Below are 12,386 nucleotides of genomic sequence, written 5' to 3'. Positions count from 1 at the left end.
CCAGCAATTTGATTTCAAAAAAATTTGTCTGCCACCTTCAACAACACCACAAACCCCTGCTCCAACATATCCTTCTATTTACCCTCCATCTTAAGTTTCCTACTTGCACACATTAAGGGTTTTGAACAGGAGCTGCTCATTGATTTACATTAGGGTCCTGGTGGGTGCTTAATGCAGGATCAAAGAGCCAACCAGAGACACCTCCGCACTTTGCAGGAAGAGGTGAGAGGAAAGACCATAATGCAGAGAATAACCCATTCACTCTCCCATGGAGAGAAATTATCTAACTGCTCTTTAACAGTGTCATTATTAACCACATTAAAAGGATTAGTGATAACGCAGTTCAATACATGCAGTTAGATAGCACCTTTAGTATGCAAGATGGTCCAAGGCACAGGAGAATTTCAGACAAAATTTGACACCACTAACCAATATAACCACAGAACAAGACAAGATTTTTCCCACGCATGTTATTAATGTCCTCATTCCTTGAATTGTTGATATTTCCTATAATCATTCAGAACCACTTACCCAGCATTGAGTGCTGTCCTGTGAAGCTCAGGCAGATTAAACTGTATGTTCAGACTGAATCAGTTTGATTGTTGTGCGTGCAACAGAAGAGACCCCCTCAATATTATTGAAATACTATAGTTCATCATTGTCGCATTGAGTGTTCATCGATTCAGTTGTTTTTAACCAAGGTGTTATTTTGTTTTGCTCTCATTCTCTCTTGCCTTGATCATTGCTTCTTGAAATGTTCCAGTTATTTCTCTTCAAACTCCATCAGTCCCCCATAAAATCCTTTTGTACCTCTATCTATTTGGTAGAAATCAAGTGATAATTTTAGTAAATCTCATGGGATGGGCTCAGAATTCTTTTTTCTTGAAAACAAGCGTTTGATTAAAATTAAATTAAACAAGCAAATCTGCAGATGCTGGGCTCTGGGTGCAATATACAAAAGCGGAGGAGAAACTCAGCGGGTCACGGAGCATTCCATAGGAAGTTAAAGGTGAGCAATATTACCTTTTATTTCCAATGGATGCTGCATGACCAGCTGAGCTTCTCCAGCACTTTTGTGGTAGCTTAAAATTAATCTCTTTAAGACTTGCCACACTATCTCTTACCCTACCTTCCCTGAGATCCCTCCATGCTCTTTCCCGTAACCTACAGACTTTTGAAATCCACTTGGTTTGAGCTCCTCTTTCCTCTCCAAACCTAATTCACGTCAGGATCACAAGATCATGATCCCCCCTAGTGATGACCGCCCCAACCCTGTTCTTGGCCCTCACTACCTATGAGAAATGTCATGGTCGCATAATAATTGAATTTAGTTCTCGATTAAACCCAACTTCCCTCCTTGTTCATGAACTCTACACATATCATACAGCAGGGGCTTTGACCTGAACACTTCCCAGCAGACTTTTGCATGCAATATTTCTTTTATATAATGGATTGCAGCTTTAAACAAGTGTTTGAAAGATTGCTCAAAGTACACCATATCAAAATAGTTTATTGTCTTATTGGGGTCACATAAGTTATGATTAAATGATGCTGCTTAGAAATATGAATGGGATAACATGATTTCTAGTGATGTGCAATCAATAGTGTGTGATAATATGATCATATTATGTCATGTGTGAGCTGAGCTGTTGTGGATTTTCAGTCTTGTTGCATCTCCACACTGTCACTAATATTTTTAAGTGGGAGTGGGGAAGAATAGTTATTGTAAAGTCTTGGGTCATATTGGCTAGGAGTTGCCAGTGTCCAATGTGTGGCAATATCCTGTATAGGTTATATTCTGAACACACTTACAATGCCATTAAGCACACTGAATGCTGCAACTCATTCCAAATAGTATCTGAAACCTGAATGTGCTGAGATGTATAGCCCAGGTCGAAGGCTCATGAATTGATTGAAATTTACAAATTAGAACCTAATCTAAGAACTGTGCCAGTTACCAATCCCATCACTTGAGAAAAAATAGGTCTTTGATTGCCAGTGCCAAGGATGTTGGGCACCAGCTGAATTCACTTTGGCATTAACATTTGACTCAATGGAATCAAACATTTGGAGACAAGAATGATGGAAGGCTAATCCCCTCGTGTGTCTTTAGCACAGGAGGTCTCCAGATCACCAGGGGTTGTTGGATCTCATAATTCAGTTCAGTAGGAGTTAGCTAGTTGTAGTTGAAGAGACAAACTCATGAGAAATAAAGGCTTTCCCATTGTAGAGTATGAGAAATGGAAGAGTTTTAAGTATTAGGTCATTGACCCTTTGGAACAGAAAGCCCACCACAGTGGTAGAAAGCTGTATACCATCTCACTCAGGGAGATGACTTTAATATTCATGAATTATGGCTGTCACAGTCAATGATGAGCAGTTGCTCAGATTTTGGGGGAAAAATTGCACCCACCATGGATCTTTATGTGACGGAGTCTCCTGCTAGGAATTAATGTGCAGATGCTTAGATCCAGGTGTTTTTCTGATGAGCCCCATGCCTGTTTTCAATCCTGTAATAGGCAACTATACATTGGAACAACTAATCATAATACAGCAGTTTCATTCCTGACGTAGATTGTTGACTGAATATGCAAAGCACACATGGAAGATAGACCTACCACCAGTCTTATGCTGTTGAACAGCAAGGAAATCCTGTACAGTTGCACCTGCTTGCAGAAACTTCGTTTTACCAGATTTTCACTTTTATTTTTAATATAAAAGGCTTAAAATATCATTTCAATATCGACAAATTGTATATTAGTGCATTAAAACACTAATGTGGAGTCACTAAAGTATTAATTGCCAACTGAAGTCAGCCTAGGGTCAATAAAATCTATTCTTTTTCCTTGATAGTCCATGGTACTCTACCACACCCTGAATGGGTCATTTATCTGTGCCGCTGCAACCGTGTCTGCCTGTCCCGCATCGGACTTGTCAGCCACAAACGAGCCTGCAGCTGACGTGGACTTTTTACCCCCTCCATAAATCTTCGTCCGCGAAGCCAAGCCAAAGAAAGAGACTATTTTAATAGAACTAATAAACTGCTTGTCTTAAGCACCTCAACTCAGTTATCAAATGGCAAACAAAGTTTTTTTTCCCCTGAATACATTGATGGTTGGTGCAATGTTTCAATCACAGTGGAATTTCCAGGCTCCTGGGGTTGACTGAATTGTCAGAAAAGGTCTTGAATTTATCAGCAAACCTGAGTAAATAGATGATCCATTTCAGATTAAAAGAAATGGTGACTGTTTGTGGCAGAGCAAGATGCAGGGCTTTTGGGAGACAGTGGGCAAGAAGGAAAGTTCCTGAGTCCTGCTATAAAGAGCTGGCAAAGAGAAGATGGCCTAAAGGGCCTCTATTTACAAACAATTATTATTATTAAATAGCTGTGATAAAGTAATGAATCCATAGAAACACAAATTGCATTCATATTTTGCATATGCTAATGAAGGAAAGATTGATTTCAAGCCTTTAAAAGTCTGCACCACTCAAGAATGTTATTGTTTCTTCAGATGATCAATTTGCCACAAACTGACTTAATCAGTTGCTCAAGGTCAATTTTGGATGAAGCATCTGTCATTTCAATTGAACTAGAACAATGTGTCTGCTGACCTCAGTAACAATTTGACAATTATTGAAATTATTGTGAAGACACAAGTGGAAGATAGTGATTTGAGGACAGATTTTACTCCACACCAATATCATTTTGCTGACTCGTTTTGTGTTCTTGCCCACAACCAATTTCTTCCCTTCCAAGTTTTAATCAGTAACTTAGCACATTATAATTTATAATTTACAAATATTATATTTGTAATTATTGCAAATAACTATAATTATTTTTCCATTCCAAATTTGCTGTGTTTTCAGATGGCATTTCTTTGCTTGATGCTTCTCTGCCTGACACAACTAAGGTGAAGATATCTTGCTCTTAAAGGGTAATATATCCTTCTATCAAAGACCAGTTCTTTGCTTGCTCATCTTAATTTTTTTCCTCTGCCCAAGAGGACTGTTTTTGTGCATTTTACACCCTTGAGATCAAGATGCAAGCTTCCACTTAATACTGTATTAGAGGAGAGTAGTGAAAAGAAAAAAAAACTCTGTCAGAGCATTTCAGCATTTAATTGAACTGTTCTGAAGATTTGCTTGTCAGAATATCTGGTGACTTTTTAAACTAAAACCATAATGACCCCTGAACCCAGAGGATCAATCAGTGAGGTTGAAGAAGCCAGCCTGCTCAAGGTGACCTTCTCTCACAGACCTGAGTGGAGGTTATTCATCTCTCAAGGTGGCTCCACCATCATTTAGATCATGTATCATTTATGTCTTTACCCATCTTTGCTCAATGTTCATGACATAAAAGCTATCAAATTCAGTCTTGAAAACCTTAATTTTTTTTCACAACTGTCCCAATCCTTTTTTGATGAACCACAGATTTCAATCATTCTTTATTATGAAAAATCTAATTTCTTGCCTGAATGGCTTCCTTGAAAATGTCACTACAAGCCATCATATTTAATAGATGTAGAGTTTTATAGCATGGAAACAGGACCAATGCCCAAACCAAATAATGCATGTCTGGGATTCCAGAAAGAATGCTATTATATAAATGAGGAGAATTTGAGAACATCATAATCATCTGGTCCTTGTTTGACCAGAAATTAATTAGTCATTAATGGTGATCATCCAGAACCCACTCTTCAAAATACTGGTAACCCAAAGTGCCCTGGTGATTGAAATTTCAACTAAATGTCATGGTTTGGACCACTTCAAATTTTTGTTATATACTTCTTATTCAACAACAGCCACTTCCACATGGATTCTTGGGGGGGGGAAATCAAGAAAGTTCATCAGTGTTTTAGGGGTAATATAAGGATACTGTTCCATGTCCCCTTCTCAGTTAAGACAAGTCTGAGCAACCAATTAAACCTGTTAGTTCTAGGAAAACAGATGGAAGGTTAACTATTCAGGATGATCATTTAATATAGTGATATTATCATAATGTCAGTCCTGGAAACTATATCAAGGCTTGTCAGGTCCCATGGGCTTCTTATTTAATTGCCAAAGTTTCAGTAACAACACATGCCTGTACGTAGAACACCATGAATCCTTGCTTTGATGGCTTTAGTCATATCAGAACTGTTAAAATACTGGAAGGTTAAAAATAATGGGAATATAGAAAAGAGTTAAGGAAGTGGGACAATTAACATCTGCCATGATCTTGTGTGCATGAGCTTTCAACTAGATATGAAGGATAATAAAATGGAGGGAGACACCTTTATGATTTCATGCACTGCCAAGTGGAGGCTATCCGAAAATTAGAGGAACACCTAATATTCTCTCTAGATACTCACCTACCAGATAGCATTAACATCAATTTCTCCAGTTTCTATTAAACCCTTTCCCCACACCTCTCTCTTTCCCTATACCTCTATCTCCCACCTCCCTTCCCTTTTCATTCAGAGAGCTATCCCCTTTCCCTTTTTTTCTCTTCTAGCCTCTCACTATACCCTCCTATCACCTCTTGTCTATTAGCCTGTACTCTTCCTCCCTCCTCTCCTCCCTTGTCATACCTTGACGAAGTGCTCAGGCCCACAATGTTTGCCTCCTATAGATGCTGTGTGACCTGCTGAGTTTCTCCAGCACTTTTGTGTATTGCACAACAATCACAGCATCTTCAGATTTTCTTATGATCTCTGATGTTTGAAGTTGCTGGAGAAATGTTAGTTTGCTTTAGAAATAAATTATTCTCGCTAATCACCTCCCTAAAGCCTTTAAAGCTATGAGATTTAAGATGTAGATGGCTAACCAGAGGAACTGAGGTTCTGGGGAATTGCAGTGGTATCTGATGTTCTGCAGCTTTCAGTCTAATTTCACACAATCGGATGCTGGAGTTTCTGCTGGCACTCAATTATTGAAGAACCTGCTAAGGCTCAAATTTATTTGGGATCTAAAAATGATTTATCTCAAAGCTGTGTGCCTTGGAGATTCTTAAACCTTTGGACCTTTTTTTTCCTTCTAACCATTTAATCTGTTGGCTGATCAGAGCCAGGGATGTGGGCCATTGGTCCCAACTGCAGATTAACCAAGTTTCAGGTGTAGCTCTGGATGGACAGTTGATGATCTATTAAACCAGAAAAATGGTTCAAGATTAAGTACACCAAGTGGTGCTTCAACATTTACCCAAGAACATAATTTTGGACAAAATTTTGTCATCTTTCAGAGAAATTGATAACAAAATCTCAATAATCTTCCAACAGGAAGCCAGCTCTCGAAGTTGAGCCATTGATTTATAGAGCACAATGTGCTTGACATAACTTGGGATCTTCCAACCCAGCAGTACATTATGTTGCAAATATCACATATTTTACTTGATTCCCAAAGGGAGCATTTGGCAAACAAGAAGCACATATTGTTCAATACTGGTTATAAAAACAGATATGTTCACACTCTTAATTGATTCTCTCAGTAAGAAAAAGCCAAGGTATCTCAATAAGTGAAGTAGATTTTGTCACTTAGGCTTATTTAATGGAGGAAGAGCTTGGTCCATTTTTCCCACTGAAATCCTCCATCATAATGACTTCTTTATCTCTTTCTACAATTGAGTCTGTTGCCTGTCATTCGCTCCAACACATCCACCCAGCATCTCCCAACATCCATAATGAACGGTGGGGTGTTAAAAATGTCCCTTAATCATCCAGATTTTAATATCTTATCACAAAATCGAGCAGCAAACATGATCTAATTATGATACAATATTCGGAGGCTTTATTCTCCATTTACTTATAGACATTGTCCGGTCATTTTGTGATCTTTCCCCACACTGCTTCTGAACCTTTGCTTGATTACAATAATATGTAATAACTGTGCTTCCACGCTGTGACATCGCCTTGTCCTTCTTCTATGGATAAAGAACTGTATGAGGATAATGTTTTTAACTCAGCAGCTGTACAAACTTCCATAGCGGAATAGGCCTATTTCAATTACACCTTTTAAATATATTTATCAGCAACTGTGGAACAGAACGTCATGTCAGCAGAATGAAAAAGTGAAGTTGACTTTGAAAGTAAAATAGAAAAGGGGGGCTCGAGTGATATCAATGAAAACTAGTTACTGGAGAAATATGCATTATGTTGCCAATATGTCACCAGCTTGTCAGCCAGTGAAAGATGTTCATTGACAATACCTGGAGGAAATTATTTAATCTTGGAACTTATTTATTGTGGGTTTACACATGGACCCAGATGCTTTCCATTCCGGCTTTGAATCAATAGACCACATGTGGAAAAGCCCAACAATATCTGCAGATTCTGGCCACTTTAAAGTGAAAATCTGATCAGAACACTGAAGTTAAAGCTGCAGGTGATATTTGATGGTGCTATTTCTCACAACACTGATAGTAGCCCCACACTGGAACCTGTAAGGGTGTAAATAGACAAGGCAGGCTGCCAGCTTCTTTAAAGTTGTAATGGATGAAAATGAGCCCAGAAATGAAGGTGAAAATCTTTGGGGTTCTTAAATGATGTTATGGAGATATGTAGATTGCAGTTCACATCTGGAATTAGGGACACTTTGTTTGTGAAATAATTGTTTGGGCTCCCCATCAATGAAAGATTGTCTTAGTGTGTGGAGCAGTGATTCACAACCTTTTTTCCCACTCACATACCACCCTAAGTAATCCCTTATTAACCTTAGAGCACCTATAACTAACCACTGAGCATCTATGCCATAGGTGGTCTGTGGTTAGCAAGGGATTATTTAAGATGATATGTGAGTGGGGGAAAAAAAGGTTGAGAACCACTGATGTAGAGGCTGGGACTGCAGTATTATAAATCAAGAACCTTTGAATCGCCCTCCAAATCAAAGCTGAATTTTGAGATGGAATTTGCTAAGAAGCCATTAATGGGCCAAGTCCATTAACATGTCCTTTATTTGCCTGTGGCCTGGAAATTGCTGTGATTGGTGCATTCAGATTAAATTTATTTCACTGCACATAAAATGTAGGTTTGATTTACCTGAGCTGAACTGACACATGCATTGATTACGAGAGGACTCTTGACACAGAAATGTAAAGCACCCTTCAATATCATTACTGTACCTTGGTTAAGATGGTTTGTGCTGGTGATTCAGATGATTGGGCAGGGGTTTCTGAGACTGAAGGGCAGCAGGAGTTGAGCACATTAACCTTCAACACACTTCACCATTGCTTTCTGTGCTGTGACTTATTCCTTCACAATATCATTCGCATGGAAATCTAAAGAAAACTCACTCAAAAATAAATCCTTCAGTCAAGAAAATAAACCTTTAAATCTAATTATTTCTAGATGATGTAAAAACGAAGAATTATTTTTTAGGACTGTGTGGAACCTGAATTTTATTCTTCCTGACTGGTTCCCTTTCTCTCCCAGATGTTATGAAATGAATGAAATAAATGCAGATATCTTCAAATTTCAGATTAATTTTATTTAAATAACAAGCAATTCCTATTTAAATATTGTTAGCCTCATGTAAGCTGGTAACAAACTCATTACGAATGTCCTTCCACTATCTGGATAAAGGTACTCCATCATTGCATTTGTTCCTTGGCTAAAACTGGAGAGGGAAAGAATCATTCAAACACCGTATAATTAGCTCAATTTCAGCATAATGTCATAATGCAGAATAAACTGGGAAAGGAAAACCCCACACAGACTCAGCATAGTAAATCGCTGTAGTTTATTCATATAAACCAGATGACCTTCTTGGCAATGGATAACACTGATCCCAATCAGCTCTGCTTCCAATTCTGACTTGCAAGGCAGCAGCTACAGTCACCTGGAACTAATGCCATCCAAGAGTCAATTCTTTGAGTCCAGTGTCTGCCTGTTGTGATTCTAAGCACGGGTAAACAAATTGAGCATTTCAGAAAGAAAGTAGAAGGCAGATTATCCAGCACACAGTTAATGTCCCCTGGCTATATCTGTACCCAATATGACATCAGACACAGAAAAAATATATACCAAAACAACCAGATCCTCTAAAACACTTTACTATGGCTATCCACAGCGCACTGGGAGAAAAGAAAACCACATTTGCTGGAGTCTTAGAGCTGAACCCTTACATACGCGGAGGGAGGTAATAATCTATTACAACTTTCCATCTCAAAACTGTACTGTCATTCTGTCACACTGCTTGTACTTATTTGGTTGATGCTACAAAGAAATACATTTCTAGTTATATTGTAAGAAATATTGTTTTTGTAACATGTATATTGTGAACTGAATCAGTTCAAGAGTGAGCCTTGGTTGTGCAGACCAGCGGTTTTCAAACATTACTCTGGAGTTTCTCACTGTTTTGTTCCCAGGAACACCCCCACAAAATCTGGTTGCCATCTCGAAGATCCTTATCAAAATAATGATATATTCTTCAGAGATACCCCCGTGTCAATATTTGATAAGCGTAGGGATTCCCTGTAACACTGAAACATTCCTGACATTGCTGACCAAAATGGCTGCTTTCCAATACAAATATTGGCAGACGGAGAACAACTATTGACACACTTCCAAACCAACCTCACCCCAACCCCAGACCTATGTTTTCGGACATCCAACAGAACAGTTTTTTTTTGTTTCAGAAAAGATTTATTTTTGATTTTGTGATTAATTAAATTAACAAATGTAGAAACTGAGAGAGATCCTCTGACTAGAAAGAGACCCTGTTGTCCCGGTTGGAGATCCCTGTATGTGGGAGCCTTAGTTTGAAAACCTACGGTCTACAGAGCAGAATGCTGTCTGTCATGCGCTTGTTAAGATAATGTTTCATATTTAGGCCTGTGGAATTGCTCTGAGATAGAGAAACAGAGCCTGATTACACGTGACAAAGGTATGTACTAGAGGGGAGCTGCATGCTATTTATATTGAAGACGACATTCCTTGTAGAAGAGTGCATCCTTTTATGTGGCTATTGAAGTAATCAGCCAACAAATACAGATTTTTCTAACACCTGCATCTTAATTTCAGATGTAAACATAAGAAAGTAGTAAGAAAAGGCAATTCTGCTGTATTCATGTTTGTTATTGCTTTGGTGTAACACTTGCATTCCTCCCACCTATTTTTCTGAATAATTCTGAATCCTTTGTTATCCTTATTTGAGAACAAATGCAGTCAATGTTGCATGTGCACAGTAACCAACAGTGAAATATTCCAATTCCTTCTGTTTTTGAAAGTGTTGATCAATCCAGAATATCATTCCTTCATGACTTGCACCCGTTGGTACTTTGTCCAAGTTCCCAACTTTTGAGGTATTGGCCTTTTCAACTGTTCTCAACTTAAGCATCAACAATCTCACAGTCTGGCAGAACTGCATCTACAAAGCTTCATCATCGACTCCTCACTTAAAAATAATTAAATTGCAAGCATTTATCCTTACTGCCTCCAGCCTCTTTCTCTTGTCCAGCTTTAATCTTTTGGTTTACCTTTAGTGATGCAGTTTAACTATGCTTCCAACATCCCAGTGGCAAATAGAATGGTCATTTTAAATTTAAATTAAGGCATACGGCGCAGTAACAGGCCCTTTCAGCTCATAAGCCTATGGCTGCCCAAACACACCCAATTGACCTGCACTCCCAGTATATTTTGAATGTAGAAGAAAATGGGAGTACCTAGAAGAAGCCCACGCATACATGGGGAGAACATACAACTCGGGACTGCGCGGGATTCGAACCCTGGTCCCAGTTGCTGGTGCTGTAACAGCGTTCTGCTAACCGATACGCTAACTGTGCTAACATGTGCAAACAATGGGCAAGAACAGGATTGGCGTCCACTACGATGTCCCTGCTATTGTAGAATCTGTTAATTGTTCTGCATTAGGAATAGCCACATAGAACAGTGAGAATCCATGCCTGTCCCCAATCAGCAAAGATAAGGAATAAGAAGAATAAAATTCTCAAGTTGATTCATTTTTATTTTATTTGGTCTAGGAGAATGTCAGCATGTCCATAGGTGCAAGTATAGGTGGGTGAGAGAGAGATGGTTATGGGGAGGAGGTTATTTTGTTGAATTGATGTCTAACATTTTCTGAATGAGTATCCATTTTATGAATGTATTTCAAGCACAAACAGTGAATATCATAAGTTCTGACAATGAGAACTGTTCGTGGAACAAATTGGCATTAACATGAAGCTTTAAATCACACTTGCAATGAATGTTTAAAAACATTTTTTCCTAGTCAGCCCTCACAGTATAAATTCTTACAACAGCAAATAAAAAGGAAAAGTATAGCCTTGTTGTGCTGCATCAGCTTTAGTCCTTTCATCATGCAACTAAAATTAGATTGGATTGTTAGCTGCAATTAGCAGTGACCTCTTTGTCCGACCAGCTCTTTTGTTGAAGAACTGAGTGATGAACCAACCCAACAAATCTGAGGCACCTCCACACTTTGTGGGAACAAGTGAGAGTGGTTGAATGAGGGATTATGAATTATACGGGCCTGTTAATTAGAGAGGGAAGATTGAGGAAAGAGAAAGGGTTAGGAGTATTGAATGTTGGAGATGTTTTTACGAGTTTTGATTTCAATGCCCAGAATTTAAAGAATGATGAGAAACAAACCAAGCAGCAAATTGGGAATGAATCGGATCTGATCTGAAAGCACATTTTAAAAGAGAAATGGCAACAAGTAACTGAACTGCCCACTTGTGACCATTTCCATTGAAATTATGCACATAGCTTCTCGAACAATGATTTTTCTCCACAGAAAATAAGATAATTAAAGGAAAACCTGTTAAGAACTTCTATTTGACATGGTTAATGTAGTAAATTCCTTTTAATCCTCTTCAATTAGAAGATAGCTTGCTCACAGAGTATTTGGAAATTTGCTGAACTGTTCTACTTTGTAAGGAGTATTTTTGCCTCCTGCCCTTAGATCTTGTGTACCAGCCATGACACAGTGATGAGTCATCTTACTTTTGAATCATAAAGTTGTGTTTCAAGTCCTGATAATAAAATTTAGCATGTAATATGGATTGAAATTCCCAATATATCCCAGTGGGAGTGTTACAAAGCCATGGATGATGTGCTCTAAAGGAGGGGTTGAACTGAGATTGTCAGCTTCCTAAGGATTCTATGACTCCATGGATTAAGAGAAATCAAATCAGGTGCATGTAGTTGTGGTGTAGATCATCTTTGATCTCACTGATTGGGAGAATCAGCTAAAGAAGCTGAACACCCTACTTCTGCATGCTCCTATTGATACTCATTGGCGTAAACAGGGAAACTAATGCTATGTTGGCACTGTAATAAAGCCCAGCCAACAATGAACTTGTTCTATCTCTCTGGTGGTGCAGGATGCTAGAGAAGGAAGACAAACCCAAGGACAGTGGGTTAAATCCTCACCCTCTGGGAGAACAAATAATA

General features: G+C 38.6%; 1 protein-coding gene across 6 annotated transcripts in view; it reads left to right on the top strand.

Moving 5' to 3' along the window:
* Positions 1-12,386, top strand: part of camta1a (calmodulin binding transcription activator 1a) — a 1,025,873-nt gene that overhangs the window by 998,288 nt on the left and 15,199 nt on the right. For 4 of the 6 annotated variants that reach the window (XM_069918582.1, XM_069918581.1, XM_069918586.1 and 1 more), the window contains one exon: positions 9,043-9,111. The exons of the other annotated variants lie outside the window; for them this stretch is intronic. In XM_069918582.1, coding sequence (XP_069774683.1) covers positions 9,043-9,111 — 69 coding nt within the window. The remainder of the gene's footprint in view (positions 1-9,042; positions 9,112-12,386) is intronic. 6 annotated transcript variants of the gene reach the window in all.

The sequence above is a fragment of the Narcine bancroftii genome, chromosome 2 (assembly GCF_036971445.1).
Source record: "Narcine bancroftii isolate sNarBan1 chromosome 2, sNarBan1.hap1, whole genome shotgun sequence".
Lineage (NCBI taxonomy): Eukaryota > Metazoa > Chordata > Chondrichthyes > Torpediniformes > Narcinidae > Narcine > Narcine bancroftii.
This window is presented reverse-complemented; position numbering and strand designations above follow the sequence as displayed.